At 33.9% G+C, this 20,913-nt stretch overlaps 1 protein-coding gene across 1 annotated transcript; it reads right to left on the bottom strand.

Moving 5' to 3' along the window:
- Nucleotides 1-1,117: 1,117 nt before the first annotated feature.
- LOC129892659 (UDP-N-acetylglucosamine transporter UGNT1-like) lies at nucleotides 1,118-11,112 on the bottom strand. Its single transcript, XM_055968246.1, has 10 exons — nucleotides 10,923-11,112; nucleotides 9,519-9,595; nucleotides 3,704-3,865; nucleotides 3,476-3,609; nucleotides 3,182-3,312; nucleotides 3,051-3,095; nucleotides 2,854-2,951; nucleotides 1,963-2,070; nucleotides 1,402-1,458; nucleotides 1,118-1,301 (listed from the first exon to the last, which is right to left on the bottom strand). Exons 1-10 carry the CDS (start codon nucleotides 11,050-11,052, stop codon nucleotides 1,227-1,229), a joined length of 1,017 nt encoding a protein of 338 aa, XP_055824221.1. The 5' UTR covers nucleotides 11,053-11,112; the 3' UTR covers nucleotides 1,118-1,226.
- Between the last annotated feature and the right edge of the window lie 9,801 nt (nucleotides 11,113-20,913).

Here is a 20,913-nt window from a genome sequence, read left to right as displayed (position 1 = left end):
TGTCTTTTTCTTTTACATGTGCCAATATATATATTCATTTGGTTAGGACACTTAGTTCATCACTACTAACTACTCCCATGATTTTATTTTCACTCGCCCGTTTGGATTGACTTCAAAAAAGTAGTTTTTAAGTTAAAAATAAAAAGTCAAATTTAAATGACTTTTAAGTCAAAAAATAAAAAGGAGGGGGGGTCTACTTTTGATTTTTAACTTATAAATGAATTTATGTTTCTAAACCATCAACTGTAACTGATAAGCCAACCGCAAAATTGACCTATTGGCTTATTGGTATTGGATTATCGAATAAACGGTTGGGGAACGGATTAAAATTTTATAATTAACGGCTTATTGTTGTGGGGGCGAATTATTAAATTATCTTATCGAATAAATCGTTAACCCGTTAAGAATTACCATATACTTACACTTCTTTTCAGTTTGTAGGCAATTGACATGAGTTTTTTGCTCTGGTTGTGCGCAATTCTGTAAAAATATGAGTCACCAATTTGAAGCCAACGTATCCTTGACTTTTGCTTGATGGTATATATTTTCTTCAATCAACTCCACATTTTCAATGTCAACTTAAGTTCTTTCTCATTGTTAAATAGTTTACGAACTTCTTATAGGTTATTCGATACACTGCCCGATAATCGTCCGATAATTGATAATTTGTTACCGAATCAACTGATATCTTATAGGTTGGCTAGCGGATTAATAAATTTAAAAATCGATATCTGATAGGTCAAACTGTTAAGTAAAATTATCCGCCCGATTTACCCGATAAGCAACCCTAATTAGTCAACATCCACTATCCCTAGAGAATGTTTCATGATATATTGGGGCATGGAATAAGGGGGGGGACAAGAAACATATCTTACCCAACACGAGTTAATTTATACTTAAATTATTCAAGTATTTATATCATCCCAATAAATGCACAACACGAGTTAATTTATACTTAATTTTTTTTATAGGTAATAGATTTGAGTTGTCTACATCACACCCTTTGAGGTGCGACTCTTTTATGAATCAAAGGTAATCACGAAAGGCTTCGTGCACCAAACTGCGCTCTTTATAGTAATAAATGTATATAATTTGATATAAACATCAATTAACCCGATAAATACATAATAGAGATTTTTAACAAAAGATAGTGATTTTAAATATTGAATATATAATAGATTTATAGTAAATGTTCCCCAATAAGATGAAACATCATGTAGGCAAAGCTAAATGCCTTTGAGTTTACAATAAGCATACAAACAAGATCCCAGAAAGCTAAGACACTGGCCAGCAATATTCAACTGTCATTGACAAAATGATAGATATATAACATCAGTATTTGTAAAAAATTAATTATTATAATTTATAATAAATATATTGAAATGTATGTTTTATACTAACCAGATCAAATGGAAGTCCTCTGAAAACTAACCAGCCAAATCCAACAGTAAACAAGTCCTGCACAAAGCATCTCGCGTTAGCAGGGTCGAGGGAAGGGCACACATACATGAAAGGAATTAGCAGAAAAAGGAAACAAATCTAAGGGGTACTGGAGCCACTATTTTAGCTACGGGGTTCGGAAACTTTGTATATATGTTACTAATAAACTCATTTGATACGTATAAATAATCTATCAAGAACCTAGGTAAACAAAACAGAATCGTGGTTCAGAACCAATAAACTTAAAATCCTAGTTCAACCTCTGTTTATGTTCTCGATAGCATTGTTCTCATCTCAATTAGGAATATGATTTCATGAAGAACATCATCATTATTCATTCTGTTGATCCATTACAATTGAGAACAACAAAGATATCGAGGATTCAGAGAAATCATTTTGTCAATAGAGAAGTTATTCTTTCTATATATCGGTAAAGAATAACACTACTCGAGTGAATTGTAAAAAGTTCCATAAATACTCATGCAAAATGCGCGTAATAGATTGAAGAAACATATTACACACCTTAAGATTTCCGCAGACTGTCTGTGTTAGTGCAGAATTGATAGTTGTATTTAGGAATACGGAATAGTTTAACAAGAAAGCCAGAGCACATGACAGAACAATCACAGCCTGCAAAGATGTAAAATTCGACCTAGTCAAAAAAACGTTGAGCAGAAAGAAAGGCACAACTATGTTTAGTGAATAACACGAATAGTCATGACTCACAAAAGTTGCTTTTGAGCGACATGACATATAGCTGACCTCAACTTTCATAGGATTGAAGCATAGTTATTGTTGTTCACAAAGGTTAACTTCGGAGGTTTTTAGGTAAGGTCGCAAATGTAGTAGTCAAACACGTTAAAATATATCCGTATTTGAGTTATAACATTCATTATTTCCTGTTTTTAGGAATAAAAATCAATAGTAGTACTACTTGTAGCTTTGCGAAAAACTGATGTTCTACTACAGTTCATGCTTACAGAAGTTTCCAACAATAACCCAAACGCTAGATTTATCGTCAAAAAGGTATGTATGATGAACTGAAACGGAAACGTTCTACAGAAAAAGACTTGTAGTATATATGTACTGAAATAATAGTTCAACTCAAAACAAACTGCATTCCAAATTTAAGTGGTCAAACTGAAGATATGTTTCATAATTTTTAATTCTGAATGAATCTCGAACGAATAAAGACACCGAAACACCTCTTGAAATTAACGAGCATATCTCTTATCATGCGATTTTAACTCCTCTTAAAAATGATTACCTTATCATTAATTACTCATTCCAAATCATTTTTCAAGTCCATTAAGACTATATCACGATTAAAAAAAAATGCACCATGTTAAAGCCAGTAAACAAGACACTACTCTGCAGAACTATTTGAAAGAGGATTTGATAAAATAAAAGCACCTGAAAGCCAGCGGTATACAAGTACGGAAAACTTCTTGTAGCTTCTAAGTCGCCACTATATGCTGTCCAAAGTAGCAAAATGGGTGTACATATTATACCTGCAGAGTCTCACATTGTCAAATCAAACAGATCAATGTCCTTACGTAGCGCGAGGTAGAGTGTAAGACACAGTCAATATAATCATAGCATTTTCTTACCGTTACTCCACATCAGGCCGAAGCTGTTAAGGCCACTGGATTCTCCTAAATAAAAGATTTCGGGATATATCAAAAGCTCGTCCATGAAACTCAAGAGGCAACTGAGAAGAGATAAAGAGAAATAGAGATACCAATGCTAGATATACAAGCCAGGTATACTGCTGTAGTTATGTTTGAGACGAAAACAACGGTATAGCTGTAGTAGTCAAATGACAGGTCCCGAGCACCAGCAACAAATGCACCAAGAATGATTACTCCTACACTGATGAGACCCTTATAAGTGCTTCGTAAAGACACGAGATTAAATAGTAAAGTTCTACATGTGAAAGCCTCACGAAGACACAGAAATTATCTTAACTACGTATTCCTTTGTATTATATATACGTACATATAAAAAGGAAGATATAGCTAGAATGATTACTCACCATGTAACAACGTATGACGAATATTTTTTCCCTGCTAGAAAATATTCTGCCATCATTGTAAAGAAAACAGTTGTCCGTCTCAAAGTGGTGTACATAGGAACATTAATTCCACGAATAGATTCCATAGACACCAGCTACCGTAGAAAAAAGAAAGTGTTGCAGATTTACTTAAGAAACAACCGAAAAGACAAGAAGAAAAGCTACACAGTAAGAAGACTTAATACTTACCATGTAAAGCAAATATGATAGTGCCACGGGAGTACAATGCAGTACTTTCTTAAATGGTACGAGGTTTGTTGTGCGCGTAACCACAGTATGTGAATCCTGAACTGTGAAAGATATAATTTTCCAGCGTCTCAAAGCATAGAGAATCAAAGTCGAACTTAGCATCTGCATGTTATAAAAATATGTTTTACCTTACAAGCCTGAAATTTATCAAATCTCTCTAGAAATCCAATGTGTTAGAATATATGAAAATATATTCTCACAGAGTGTAACAGATTGTATATATTTAGTTCCTAATATAGAGATATTTAGTTTTCTTAATTATAACCTAATTATACTCTTGTATTTGTGTATATAAACTATTGAGGTTAATGAAATAAATCAAGGGGATTAATCTCTTTCACGGTATCAGATTTCTAGGGCAAGATCCGACCTTCTTCTTCTTCTCGGATTCCTACTACCACCGCCCCCTCCTCTCCCTCTTTCTCTCTTCTCAATTACCATGTCTAACTCCAAATTTTCCTTTCATCCTGCTTTTGTTGTATCCAACATCAAGAACCATGTTCACATTACTCTTGAAATGGAGAACGTACAATATTCCACATGGGTGGAACTCTTTAAGATTCATGCAAGATCCCATCGGGTGATTGATCATATTATTCCTCCGGCAGCGAGTACGAAGAAACGGCCTCAATAAGAGGAGGACAAAGAACTGTGGTCCACCCTGGACGCCACCGTTCTCCAATGGCTCTACGCTACTATCTCTCATGATCTTTTGAATACAATTCTTGAACCCGACACCACGGCGATGGAGGCTTGGAATCGCTTGCGTAACATATTCCAGGATAACAAACACTCTCGTGCTGTCACCCTTGACATTTTCGAATGTCTCTGCCTATTGTCAACATCTCAAATCTCTAGCGGATCAACTCAAGAATGTCGGCTACCTGGTCGCTAACGATTGACTAGTTCTTCAACTGGTCTCTGGCCTTACCGAGCCCTACCAAGGTGTGGCCACTCTTATTCGCCAACATGACTCGTTGCCTCAATTTTATCAAGCTCGTTCGATGCTTACTCTTAAGGAGGCTGGCCATGCTAAGAAAGCGGCCCAAAGCTCCTCTGATTCCTTAGTTGCTCGCTCGTCCGAGGGTCCTCCTGATGTTCCTGATAATTCCTCTTCTAACCGCAATTCCAATAGTGGGAAGAAGAACCACAACCGAAGCAATAATAGGGGAAAATATCGCGGCAATAATGGTGGTCGTGGAGGCAGCGAAGGAGATGCCAGCAGCGACGGTAATACTGGCCGTAGTGGTCAGTTGGGAGGCGGCAACAACCGCGGCACTGGGCAGCAGTCAGCGAGGAAGAACCCTCCGCCCTATTCTCCATGGGCTGGCGGGCAGCAGTGGTTGTGGATGGCATCATAGGGTCCTTGGGCTATACCACCGTGTCCATATCCTTCAACTTCTTGGTCCCGACCCAATTATGGACAGCAGCAGCCACCACGAATGGGTGTTCTTGGCCCCCAACCTCAGCAGGCCTACACGGCAGCCCCTACTCCTACGGACATTGAAGCCGCCTTGCATACTCTTGGGATCACTCTTCCAGATGCAAATTGGTACATGGAAACCTGTGCACTTCTCACATGACATCCACACAAGGTAACCTCTCATCTTATTTTAATAAGAGCAATAAATATGGTATAATTATTGGTAATGGTTAATCAATTCCAATTCATGGCTATGGTCACACGACTTTGTCTTCTCCATGTCCTCCCTTGCACTTAAACAATGTACTTCATGCCCCTCAACTAGTTAAAAATTTGGTGTTCGTCCGCAAATTTACCACTGATAACTTTGTCTGTGTTAATTTTGATCCCTTTTGGTTTTCTGTGAAGGATTTTCATACGGGGAGGCTGGTAATGAGGTGTAACAGTCGGAGAGAGCTTTATCCGATCACCAATCCAGTCACTTCACCATCTACTTTTGCTGCTTTGGCACCATCTCTTTGGCATGTTCGTTTGGATCACCCGGGAGCACCTGTGTTGAATTCCCTTAGGAAGAATAAATTGATTAATTATAATCCAAGTAGAGATGTTCGTATTTGTCATTCTTGTCCTCTTGGAAAACATGTTAAGTTGCCATTTTATGCTTCGAATTCTAGCACTCTTATGCCATTTGATATTATACATAGTGATCTTTAGACATCACCCGTTTTGAGTTCCTCAGGTCATCGATATTATGTCTTGTTTATGGATGATTATTCTAAATTCTTGTGGATGTTTCCTTTATCGCACAAATCACAAATCTTTTCCATATTTTTAACTTTCAAGACATTTATTCGAACTCACTTTGAGCGGGACATCAAGAATATTCAATGTGATAATGGCAAAGAATTTGATAATGGCCCCTTTTAGGACTTCTGTAGAGCCAACGGTCTGTCGTTTTGATTGTCATGTAGTCACACATCTCCTCAAAACGGGAAAGCCGAAAGACAAATTCGTACGATTAATGACATTGTTCGTACCTTATTGGCCCATGCTTCCCTTCCTTCTTACTTTTGGCATCATGCTTTGCAAATAGCAACTTATCTTCTCAACATCCTTCCTCATAAACTGGTAAACTATCAATTTCCTATTCGCATTCTTTATCAAAAGGATCCATCTTATTCCCATCTTCGTGTATTTGGGTGTTTATGTTATCCTCTCATTCCCTACACACTCATAAATAAACTTCAACCCTGGTCAACTCCGTGTGTTTTTTTGGGTTATCCGTCACATCATCGTAGGTATAAATATTTTGATTTGTCATCTTGAAAAATCATCATTAGCCGTCACATAATATTTAATGAGACGCAATTTTCTTTTGCCAAGTTACGTACTTTTCAAAATCACACATACCAATTTTTAGACGATGGTCCATCTCCCTATGTGGTTCATCATCTCACTACCTCCACAAACTTGCCGGATCACCACCTTTCTCCTACACCACTGCCCATCCCGCCGTGCCCAGCCAGCGGCTCTGCCTACTTTACCTGGGAAGATCGCTCCTTCTCTACCTGTTGGGTCGGACCCAATGTCTTCTTTCGCTCTCCCACCTAGCTCTCATCCACCCACTCCCGTCTCTCCCTCTAGTCTACCTATCGGTCCTATTACTAGGAGTCAGCATGGAATCTATAAGCCTAAGAGGTCCTTCAACCTTCTTACATCCGTCTCGAAGTCCCCTCTACCCCATCACCCTGTGTCTATTCTTCTTGACCCGAATTAGAAATTGGCTATGGATGATGAATGTAATACTCTTATTCAAAATAAGACGTGGGAATTGGTGTCCCATCCTCCAAATGTTAATGTTATTCGGTTCATGTGGATTTTTGCTCATAAAAAAAATTGATGGTTCGTTTGAGCGACATAAAGCTCGTGTTGTAGGTGATGGTAAAACCCAACAAGTTGGCGTGGATTGTGGTGAGACATTTAGTCCAGTTGTCAAACCAGCGACTATTCGTACGGTTCTTAGTTTGGCTCTCTCCAAGGCATGGCCGATTCATCAACTTGACGTCAAAAATGCTTTCTTACATAGCAAACTCAAGGAGACTGTTTACATGTATCAACCTTTAGGCTATCGAGATCCTGATAGACCTAATCATGTGTGTTTGCTAAAGAAATCTCTTTATGGGCTGAAACAAGCTCCACGGGCTTGTTATAAGCGATTTGCTGATTATGTCCGTACCCTTGGGTTTTCTCACAGTAAGACCGATCATTCCTTGTTTATTTATCATCAAGGTAATTCTATGGCTTATCTTTTATTATATGTCGACGATATTATTTTAACTTCTTCCTCTGATGCGCTCCGCTGGTCTATCATATCGCTTCTTAGCTTCGAATTTGCTATGAAGGATTTAGGCCCGTTGAGTTATTTCTTGGGCATTGCTGTCACTCGTCATACAGGTGATTTATTTTTATCTCAAAGGAAGTATGCGGTCGAGATCATTGAACGAGCTGGCATGTCATCGTGTAAGCCATCTCTTACTCATATTTCTCCAAAACCGAAGCTCAGGACTACTACGAGCATACCGTTTGAGGACCCATCTCTTTATCGGAGTCTTGTAGGGGCACTATAATACCTCACGTTCACGAGATCGGATATTACTTATGTTGTGTAACAGGTATGCTTATTCATGCATAACCCACGGAATGAGCACATGAACGCTCTCAAGCGCATCGTGCGCTACCTACAAGGTACTATGGATTATGGTCTTCACCTTTATCCCTCTTCCACAACCACTCTTGTCTCATATATTGATGTTGATTGGGGTGGGTGCCCCGATACACGGCGTTCGACTTCGGGTTATTGTGTCTTTATGGGTGATAACTTCATCTCATGGTCCGCCAAACGTCAAGCTACTTTGTCCCATTCGAGTGCGGAGGCAGAATACCGAGGGGTTGCCAGTGTGGTTTCTGAGTCGTGTTGGTTGCAAAACTTGCTTTTGAAACTTCATTTTTCTATTTCACGAGCTACTTTGGTTTACTGTGATAATGTTAGTGTCATTTATCTGGATGGTAATTCTGTTCAGCATCAACGCACTAAGCACATTGAGATGGATATACATTTTGTATGGAAAAAGGTGGCTCGTGGCTAGGTTCGAGTGTTACATGTCCCCTCTCGTTATCAGATTGCAGATATCTTCACCAAAGGCCTTCCGTTGGTGTTATTTGAGGATTTTTCGGGACAGTCTTAGCATTCGGTGACCTCCCGCTTCGACTGCGGGGGTGTGTTAGAATATATGAAAATATATTCTGACAGATTGTATATATTTAGTTTCCTAATATAGAGATATTTAGTTTATTTAGTTCCTAATATAGAGATATTTAGTTTCCTTAATTATAGCCTAATTATACTCTTGTATTTGTGTATATAAACTATTGAGGTTAATGAAATAAATCAAGGGGATTAATCTGTTTCACAATGTTGTTCGACTAAATGACAATTCAGATTATTGCAGTATTTTGGTCTACAGATCAATTAACGCTGCATTTCTACAATTCAAAAGCAAGAAAATCATATGACCAGGCTATATAAGACGACATCCAAGATAGGTTGCTGAAATGATGTCATTCAAGCCCAAAACAACATAATGCATATACATATATACACACATACAACAATTTGATTTTCATAAATTTTAACTGTGCAAGCATGACTATCACCAAGAGATTGAACGAGAAAAAACGAACCAATTCTACATATACTGTGAAAAATGCTAAAAATTGGAACACGAAAGTATTATGAAGTCAAATTGATAAGCAATGGAATAGATAACTTCGTCAAATTTGTTCAGCAACCTCAGCAGAAAAAAGAAGAGCAAACACCTCCTGAGAGGATTTCATTTCCACTGAAGAGATAATTGTTTTAAGACTATTGACTTGTTCTGCTTTACCTCAAATTTTTTGCATCAAACAAGTTTGTTGTTTTTTTTTTGCGTTTTTCGCATCCCACCCTAAGGCATTAGCAAGATTTTTATCCTTTTATAGGTGACATGAGAACCAGTAAAAGAAAATATGTTCAAATGTAATCCACCGTTAACATAATCATGAAAACCTGATCTAAAAGTGTTTTGAATTTAATATCAGAACTGAAGAACCATGCTAGTTTTTCCCTAAAAACTTATTGACATAATTGATACCTAACTAACATAACTCTTATGTCATTTTTACTAAACATTTACGGCTAATTAACATGATAGATACCTAACCAACATACTAGGAAATCGATACAAAGCATGAGATAATTCTGTATCTCGAATAAATCTAACATAAAGTAGTTACCTGAAAAAGTGTGATCACGTTCGCGCATGGAAAATTATAGGATGAAAGAGCTGCCTTATTGAATATGACCAAGAGAACTGCGCAAAAAGTTGAAGAAAGATAAAAATTCTATAAATTGAAACATGGTCGCGTTGCTAATGAGATGATCAAATTCAAAGTAACTTTAAGTACCACATTGCAGTCCTCCAATCATGATTTATAACATCAAAAGAAGAAGAGCAAGCTACAATTTACCCTTCTTATACTGAGGGTTCAATAATTAAACATCCTACATTACTTTTAGACCTTATCAATAACAGAAGCTCCTCCGTATAACAGAAACATCCCATCAATTGTGCAGTCTTCACTTATCGTTAGGAATACAAATTTTCCATATATCATTCTATCATTCTTTTTCATATTAATCGAGAAATCCTCAGGGGCCAATCGTGCACGATCCAAACATGAACTCGCCTATGTACCCTTTTTCTCCACTTAAATACCAGTCTTCAAACTCATAATGTGCACCTAACCAACACGTTAACATTATATTATATAAAGCAACTCTCTTTTTTTGTGCAGGCGCTACTTACAAGTACTTGTGACCCAAAAAAAAAGATATATGATATCTGTTGATTACAAAAATTCCAGTTAAATATATATAGAAAAATTTCTTACTACTTTTTTTGGAGATTTTTATTTACTGTATTTTCTTTATCTTTCTCCGTTGACATAAAGATTTAGAGATATACAATATATCGTACGGAGCTAATGATCAAAAACACATTTAAACTCAATTATCCATTTTTATCTTTTACCTACCTAAACTACAATTTCATTTGTATTAAAACACACCTCGATGCTGAGTTAACCAAATAGTTGTCCCGATCAACAACAGACTTGTGTAGGTTCAACTCAGAGAGTGATAGTTTAGATAAGTCAGTGAAACAATGTGACAGTTTAGGTGTGTTTTCGATCATTCCATACTTTTAAGGGTCATTTGGTATGCAAACTAAATTATCCTCTAATTTATTCCACTTGGGAGATCAGATAAAATAATCTCAACTTGGATGCTATAAGGTGGGATATCCAATGGCACAGCCACATATAAGTCAGGGTGGTCAATTGGACACCCTTCGTCAAAAAATTATACTATGTATATAGAAAATTGTACAAAATATATATGTAAAAAATTATTTTTCATACATATATATTAAATCTTGAAAATCCTTAATGAAATTTCTGACTTCGGCATGGGATATCCTATGATTAAGTTGTGTTTGGTTGACAATATAAATTTAACCTTAAACTGCTCTTAATCATGATATATCCCATCTTATTCCACGTACCAAATGACACCTATACCATAACTAAAAATCTTGAAAATAAACATGCAAAAATTAATGAGAGAATAAATAGACTAACCAGCACAAGCCATGTAAGAGATGGCAACATAGACACCTTTTTTGGTCATGGCTGTATTAGGAATTTTCTTGGAAAAAACAGGCAAGTTTTGTAGTTCATCACTCTTTGAAGAAGATTCCACAGATACCATTCTTAAGTTTGAAACACACAAAAGAGGAAGAAAAAAAACAGAGAGTGAGAGATAGAGAGAAGTGTGCTGCACTTTTTGATAAAAATTTTCGACTAAAGATTTTGAGCTTTTAAATTAAGAAAAAAGGAGTACTAGTAATTGAGAAGAATTTGGACTAGGAGTTTTGCTTTTTCTATATCAAGAAAAAAAGTATTGAAAAGAATTTTGCTTTATTTATTAAGAAAAAAAATATAATGAGAAGAATTGGATTTTAGATTTTGAGCTTTTTAATTAAGAAAAAAAGTAATTGGATTTTAGATTTTGACTTTTTAATTAAGAAAAAAAAAGTAATTGGACTTTAAATTTTCCCTTTTTAATTAAGAAAAAAAAGTAATTAGACTTTAAATTTTCCCTTTTTAATTAAGGAAAAAAGTAATTGGATTTTAGATTTTGACTTTTTAATTAAGAAAAAGAGTAATTGAATTTCAGATTTTACCTTTTTAATTAATTTTAAAAAATGTAATTGTGAGGTTGGATTTCAAAATTTGAGCTTTTTAGTTAAGAAAGAAAATTCATTTTGATTTAAATTTTGCCTTTTTGAATTAAGAAAAAGAGTAATTTGATTTCAGATTTTACTTTTTTAATTAAGAAAAAATGTAATTGAGAAGCATTGGACTTCAGAATTTGACCTTTTTAGTTAAAGAAAGAAAGTAATTGAGAGGAATCAGATTTCAGATTTTTTTTAATTAAAAAAAAAGAATTGAGAAAAATTGAATTTCAAGTTTTGAGCTATTTAGTTAAGAAAAAAAGTAATTGGACTTAAGATTTTGCCCTTTTATTTTGATTAATTAAGAAGATAAGGTAGTAATTGAGAAGAATTGAAGTTTCGACTTTGCCTTTATAATTAAGAAAAAAAATAATTGAGGAGAATTGTACTTCAAATTTTGCTTTTTTAAAATATTTTTTAAAAACAGTACTAATTGACAAGAATTGAATTTCAGATTTTGTCTTTTAAATTAAGAAAAAAAGTAATTCTACCCTCATTATTGTGGATAGGGTTGATAGTTAAGACCTCATAATTGGACTTCAAAATGTTGCCTTTTTAATCATTGAAAAAAAAAGTAGTTACTAACGGAGAACAATTGAACTTTAAATTTTATCTTTTTTAATTAAAAAAAAAGATAATCTCTATTGTTGATTGGACTAAGGTCAGATACATCTTATCCTCTTTAGATATCACTTATAAAAGTTCACTTAATATATTGTTATTGTAATTACGAATGGAGGAATATTTTAATATTCACGCAAATAACTCTTTTTATGCTATTAGTCTTTTAGACTTCCACTCGATATTTTATATGTTTTTCATGAATTAGAATTCAACTATCCGATTTTGCATTGAAAAATCTCATTTTTGTGAATGAGATTGAATATTCTTCATCAAAGGCAACTCAATTCCCTATATTCAAACCTTATCATAATATTTAATGGTGTATGAGTCATATACACTATCAAAGATTATGGTAAATTTAGTTTACTGAAAGACATAATTTAAAAATATCATTTAAACAATGTCCTCCAGTCAGTTTAGTGAGCTAAATTTATTTGCAACTAGGATAAATTCATTCCACTAATAGCCAAATTGTTCACTAAATTACAGAATTATAAATTAATATTTTTTTTTTGAAAAGGGCGTATTGTATAAATAATCGAGTGTATTTTCTACAATTTTTAAAGGAAAAATTTCTTCACTAAACTAATGGGAACAAAATTTAAATATTTTAAAAGTTTATACAGTATAAATAATCAGACTTTTTTTATATGAAAATACTTTAGTTTTTATTAAAATTAATTATATGAATTAAAATTAATCAAATTAATTAATTTCAAATAATTAATAATTAAATCGGAAAAATAATTAGAATTATAAAAGTAAGTGGCACTGACTATAAAGTGAGGGTCCACTTAGATGTTTGCCAGCCAGATATTCTATTGTTTTGGACTCTTCTTGTTTTAACATTTTAATTAGGCATCATAGATTAATATATCTTTTAATTTAGCTTCAACTAACATCTATGCCCTTCACTTTTGAATGTGCACAAGTAGACATTTGAATTTGTATAAAATTGAACATGTAGACATACATTTTCTACGCGGCATAATACATATAGGACACAAAATTATCATATAGGATGTCATGTAGGACAAATGTATCTATTTATTCAAGTTTTAAATAATTAAAGTGTCTACTTATGCACTAGTAAAGTTAGAGATCATAATTGACTACTGAAGTCAAGTTAAGGATCATATTTATGTATCACGTCTTTTAATTATAATGCAGATAATTACAATTTTATTTTTCAGGAAATCTTAAATCAATGATAAAGTTATTATTATGATCTGTAGGTAACGAATTTAAATCATGAAAACGGTTATTAATGATTTTATTATGATACATTGTCTACATAATATGCCTCAAAATACTATCTTCTTTCAAATGTAAAGGCAAAATATTTTATGTATAGAACACTTTTTATTTTCCTTTTGTTTTTTTTGGCTTGTTGTTCTTCTCCACTTGTAAATGAGCTTCCTAGGCTTCAAGAAAAGTAAAGGCTAGTCTAAAATTTTATTATTATTATTTCTGTGGCTGTCTTTTTCATCATGTGCCTAACAGAAAAAAAAATATATATAATGAATAAAGTACAATTCAGTTAGTGGTTCATCTATTGCTCAATTATGGGGATAATGTTATTAAAAAATACTGTATCACTTTTTGAACGGCCTTAATAACTTTGTCATAAAGGTGAGCAATTGAAAAATCTTAATGATTAATCTCTCCGTTTATTTTTACTTATTATTTTTAATGTATTAAGAAAAAATAATTATTATTTTTATATTTAATTTTTAGCATTAATTATTTATTTCAAAACTTACTTTCTTAATGGTGTGTCAAATTCAAATATGACAAGTAAAAGTGAACAGAGATGTCACGATCCAACCTCGTAGGCCGCGACTGGAGTCCGACCTGGACCCCTTTAGGCATATCTATCAGCTACACTTAAGTTGAACCGTGTGTGATGTGATACTATACACAAAAATCTCAATAGTTTAAAACTTGTTCATGTACATGTAGCCTCTTTCATTCGTATCATATCATGAAAGGACACGCGAGCCGACGAGGCTGCCATAACATTAAAAACATTTACAACATGCCGTATAGGCATAGTCAAAACAAACTCATAAACAACCCACATCCATATGTCTACAAACCTCTAGGAATAGTAACAGCAACATATGGCGGGACAGGGCCCCCGCCGTACCCCTGAATATACAAATATATACATATTACATGACCAATATCAAAAGTTAAGCTCCGAAATAGTAGAGCGCTCCCAACATCGCTGAGTAGAAACCCTAAGCTGACGGATTTCCAATATGAACATTTGTACCTGCGGGCATGAAACACAGCCTCCCGAAGAATAGGGGGTCAGTACGATATATGTACTGAGTATATAAAGCATAACAACACATAACTGAGACCATAACTACAATAGGGATGCAGGGACAAGTATAACAATTAACAAATTACTGTACCTGCATCTTAGAAAACGTAATCATATACATCATCATATACTGTGCCTGGCCCTCTTGCGAACTCGGTGTCATAATCATTTTATCATATTCACATGTCATCATGTATTTTACTTCATCATATCGTCGTATATGGTATCATATCATCGTATATGGTATAATCTTATCGTGTATGTCATCGTATTACATCCGGTTCGTTATGGGGCTCGGGGTCACAAATGTATCACTCTATTTTCATATGCATGCTTACATAAAGTATCCGGCCCTTTAGTGAGGGACTCGGTGAATGGAGTAGTGTACGTCTATAGCGTACCATCATAATCTACATACTGTACCCGGCCCTCTAGGGAGGGACTCGATGTTCCTTCCTTATTTCGCCACATATACTATCATATTACAGTCGATCCGGGACTCGGTGAATAATCGTATCATCATAACATATAACATATATCACACCTCACGTATAGAATCGTCTCCTCGTGCGTGGAACTGTACACATTCGGCCTGGGACGCGGTGAAAGAAGTAGTAAAGCTGCGCCCAACATAATATCCAGCCCATTGTGGGACGCGAAGAAAGAAGGGTTACAGCATGCACGAGTAGAGTAGTGAGAAACTATATGCAACTAAGTCACCCTCTGAGACTCAATGAAACAGTCAAGTGAACCGTCACCTGAAGACCAGGGTAATAATCGTCTTAAATACCTTCTAAACACTGTTCGAGATCATATTAGCAGGAGTTTCAGGAATCGTAGACGTGTATTGAGACAAGGTTAAACAGTTTATGGAGATAGAGACGTTTATCGTCGCAAATACCTTAGGAATAGGAGCTGATGCATTTAGTTATCATTCATCAGATAGGAGACTCGAGGGTAGTAGTTCAACTACTTAAGCATTCTAATATCAAGTAATGAATAGAACTCATAAGTTATTCCCGAATCTTATAACTAGAACTACCTCCACCTCATATCATATGTCATTACATTTATACTTAGGACATTTCAAAAGGAAGAACAGACAGACTTTACATATACTACTATTCATGATCTAGCAGCCTGGAAAGACAATAACTCAACTATTACAGGAGTCTTAACATCACAAAGTGAATACAGTTTATGAATTACATTTGGAGTTTCATGAGTGGAATTATCTCCGACTTTCATATACAAACCATTCATAACCTATACCTAAGACATGCCAAAAGAAAAGAAGAGTAGCTCTACATACCTCTTACGGGTTATTCTTTATTCCGGTCGCCTCGTCGTCCCATGAACCTAGGTAACATGAAAGCAATACGAGTATCAACATCCTTAGATCTTTCAGCGTCTTACATTACTTACGAGTATTCATAAAACCCATTTCCTCGCTCGCCTTCTCGACTAGTTCTTCAACTAGTTAAGGCATTAACGAAAATCGGACAGCACCTCTCCTATAATGTGCCCTATCCGAATTCCCAATCACGTTTCTAATACCTAAATCTAGGGGTGCTCACGGTTCGGTTTGGATCGGTTTTTATTTAAAAAATAACCAAACCAATTGAGTCGGTTATTCAAATTGTCAAACCAAACCAAACCAAACTATATCGGTTTTTACTATTCGGTTTTTGTCGGTTTTTATCGGTTTTTTCGGTTTTTGTCGGTTTTTAAAACACCTTGTAGACACTAGTCATTATTTGAATTTAAACTTATTTGAAATAGTATTGCCAAGAATAGTCACTCCTAAAACTAAACTCAGGAGCATAATTATTCTTAGCAATGATGATATGAAGTCCACATTTTGTTTACTTTTACTTTGGGTCCAACCATGCAAGATGGACTCATTTCATTAGAAGTCCATCAAAATATTTTGACCCAATCTAGTATAATTCAAAAGCATGGCCAAGATCAAGAATATAAAAATTCAATATAAATTGTATTTTTTTCATAAAAAAATTAAAATACACACACATATATATATACAAATTTAATTTTTAAAATATGTATATATAAAGTCGGTTTGGTTTGGTTTTTTCGGTTTTTTTTAGACTTGAAACCAAAACCAAACCAAATATAGTCGGTTTTTAAATTTAAAAACCAAACCAAATCAAACCAAATAAATGTCGGGTTTTTTTCCCGGTTTGGTTTGGTTATCGATTTGGTTTGATTTTTCGATTTTTCGTGTTCAGCCCTACCTAAATCCAACCAACAACATAACCAGCAGCTCATATATATATATAAAACATGGCAACATTATACATTACAACCTCCGAACGACTCGCTCGACATTACGATATTCAAAATAGGGTTTCTAATTTCTATTTTGTGAAACCTTTAACCGTACGAAGAAGGGGGGGTTGTGTGGCTACAACCAGCAGTTTCCCCACCTCTTTTAGGACACATTTAGGCCCTGCAACACACACCACATAACCAGCAACAGCCTCTACACACACAACGCCTCATTTCGACTACAATTTAACTATGACGACTTCAATTTCGATTATTTCTATCGTCGAGCATTTACACGACCTTCTTTATATTTCTAGCAGTATACAAGGTATATAATACACTACATAACAACCCCATCAACTTCAAATTAGAAGGTAAGACCTTACCTTTCCCGAAATTGGCCAAAACTCGTCAAAATTGCGCTTCGAAACTTCTTTAGTCGCGCTAAAACTGCGTGGACTGCTTGTTGTCCATTTTGACTGCACCAAGCCATTATTTTATACTTCTAATATCTACATACCATCATGGTATACGCTAGATAATTAATTTACGAAATGAAATCGGGACTTACCTTATTTTTCCTCCTAGGCCGTCACCCTTTTCTCTCTTAGCTTAGGTTTTTCTTTTCTTTGTGTTGCTAAAGTTTTTGGTGTTTTGCTGCAGGTTTTGGATAATTTAACTGAAGCTAAGAGTCATTTTAACATGTATATATGGGATCTCTTGGAGGTGACACGTGTCAGCCCCTTAGGGTGACACGTGTCAAACCATGATTGGCCACCGTAACATGCTGCCAACTAGGAGTTGCCACATGGCAGTGGGGTCCACCCCCACCCCCAAGCATGTGGGTCACCTACTTGACCCCAAGTAGGTGGGTCACCTGCTGCCACTTGTCATCTCTCTATGCTGCCATGTGTCATTCTCCCCTTTACCTCGTGGGTTCGTAATCTCGTCTTATTTTACGTACTTATGTAATCCGTGCTACGTAAGTTTGGTACGTACTCACGTAACTTAAGTATGTAAGGCTTCCAAATTACTAGCTTACGTAGGTAAATTGAGTCCTACGACTCTTTACTTGGCCTCCAACTCCTTCTGACTTCTCATGACCTCATTTCCAACCTTCCCTCTTTTGGGGTATCGTATCACATTCTCCCTTCCTTAGAGTCGTTTGATAGTATCGTAGCTTATCTGGCTCACATGATAATGTCTAAGGAACTTAAGAAGATATTCCGAGCTCGAGAGTGTGGGGTGTAACAGGAGAAAGTATAAGAGCCCGTTTAGATTGACTTATATGCTATTTTAAACTTTTTTTGAGTATTTGACTAACTAACTGAAAGTTATTTTGTGTTTAAAATAAATCTCAATAAATAACTGAATTTGTTTGGATTGATTTATTTTAAACAGCTTATAAATCAAAAAAATAAGTTGGGCTACACCAACTTATTTTTTTTAACTTATAAGCTACTTAAAATTAGTCCATCCAAACAGGCTCTAAGTCATCTAATATTGACAAATACAATAAAACCTCAATAAATGCATATGCTTGGACCAGAAAAAAATATTCATTTATCAAAATTATTAGTTTATCGATAAATGTATAAAATATTTATTTATCGATAAATAAATATTTATTATTTTAGAGAATATTTTGCAGTATGTGCCATAAGAAAGAAAAAAAATATTTGAATTTAAGAATTTCAAAAGTTTAAATTTAGGAAACTAAAAAGTGTAGTCTTTGCATGTTTATTATTTAAATCTAGGAAAGCTAAACGAATTTAGTGAAGTTTAATATTTCTAATTGTATTCATGTATATAGAATACGAAAAGAATTTATGTTAACTATAAAAGGAAAAAGCTAGATGTTAACATAAAATCTTTTCATATTTTATATACATGAATACAATCAGAAACATTAAACTTTACTAAATTCGTTTAGCTTTCCTATATTTAAATAATAAATATGCAAAGACTACACTTTTTAGTTTCCTAAATTTAAACTTTTGAAAAAATAATCAACTATAGAATCATATTTTAAAAAGAAATAGTTATTGATCTAGTATTATTGACTGATTAAATATATATAAATTCTTGATGTATTCTAGTAATTATTACTTTATATTTTTTCTGGGCTTTTAATACTTTATTTTTAATTATTATCTAATGCATTTAGCGAGAATATTACTTTAATATAACTGACCCAAGTCAGGATCGGAGAAAAATATTTATTTAGCGAGATTATTACATTATCGAATATTATTTTATTGAGGTTTTACTGTAAATTAAAAATAATTAAAGTATTAATAACAAGGATAAAATATGTATAAAATAATGGTAAATTATCTGTTAATTTTTAAAACTAACTAAATAAAAATAAACATCTATTTTTGATATAGTAAATAAATAAAAATGATTAAGATAAGTAATTAATGACAAATGTTGCCACTCATCTTGGACTATGTTTGTCTACACTTCAAATAAACAAAAGGGTTTTTATTAGAAGTATTTTCAAGAGTAAATTTACATTTGGTTAATTAATTTGATTTTTTTTGCTAATATTATAATAATAATTTGTGTTTGATCAAAGTTCCTTAAATACTTTAGAAGAAAAAACTACTTTTTTAATAATAAAAAAAATATCAGTTACTATACTTAAAAACAGTACCCTTTTTCATCGTGAGGAATTTCAGTCAATGTCTCTGGTTCTCACTAATCTTAACATATTTGGTCATGTTTTAAAATCTCAAAATCGATAATTTGAATCAGCGGCGGAGACACTTTGGACTTATGGGTTAATTCGAATTCCTTTCGGCAGAAAATTATACTATTTATATATATATATATTAGATGTTGAATCTCTTTCGACTAGTTCACGTGTCTATTTCTTCAAATTTTGAACTCAAAATCCTGGCTCCGCCACTGATTTGAATAAAAAAAATTATTGGTTTATCGATAATGAGTTATTGATTTAGCGGTTGTGATAATGGTTTTGATTTTTTTTGTTATTGGGTTTTCAATTCTTAATGGTTTGAAGTTTTTTCTTAACGGGTTAATCGATAATCCAAATATTCAATATTAAATTAATAAATTATATTCATACCATTCGATACATAAAATTCTTGACTTATGACTTAGTTTTCATACTTTTATTTTTGGTTGTCTTAAACTCACAGTTATTCTACAATGTCTGAGTTATTTATTTTTGAGCAAAATGCAATATGTCAACTTATGTGCATAGTTAATTTGATTTGTTTGTAACCTTGTTTCTAAGTGATTTTTAATTAAAAGATTTATATCAAATCTTAATGATCAAACCGATAACCGAATCGATAAACAATAAATTGATAATTGATAAGTCAATATCTCACTCTTTCTCACAAGTCGTTGTGCCGAGAACACTTTTATCTCCGATTTCATCTCTGTCTGCCTCTGTTTCAAACAGTAACCTCCTTTGTGGCTTAGAATATTGGATGTACCTTTCATATTTTTATTTATTTTTCACAAATTCATTTAACCTTTTTGCTTACTAAGTAAAAAAATATCATCTGACTAATATGCCCTTCTAATATATTTAAAAAAAAATAATTTATAAATATCTTTTCTTGAAAATACCTTTTAATTAAAAACCTAACACATATGCTAGTTCTAATACATAAACATCGATGCAATAATTTTTCTGCAATGATTAATATGAGTTATGGTGGGATGATTGAGATTTTTTCAAACTTGGGAATGAAAAAAATTCAATCAAAAGTGCTGCCTTTAGAAATTGATTTTGCAATGCACAAATATAAAATTAATTTTAAAACGAAAATAAATTTTCTAGATTCTCAAAGCAAAAAAGTCCCCAAGTTTTTTTTTGTTGGTAAATAAAGACTTTTATCAACCAAAGTGAGAATTACAACTCTAAGAAAAGAAAAAAGAAACTTATTCAGCCAATTGGACAGGCCCAAATCCCATTAGGCAGTACCCAAGCAAACAAAGCCTTATGAATGCCCACGGGCCACGAGTTATTGCCTCTGTTCATGAGAGTTCTTTGAAAAAGTCATTTGCTTGGTTCATAAGCTTACATTGGCACTAAAATGGCTTTAATACA

Source organism: Solanum dulcamara, chromosome 6 (genome assembly GCF_947179165.1).
Source record: "Solanum dulcamara chromosome 6, daSolDulc1.2, whole genome shotgun sequence".
Lineage (NCBI taxonomy): Eukaryota > Viridiplantae > Streptophyta > Magnoliopsida > Solanales > Solanaceae > Solanum > Solanum dulcamara.
This window is presented reverse-complemented; position numbering and strand designations above follow the sequence as displayed.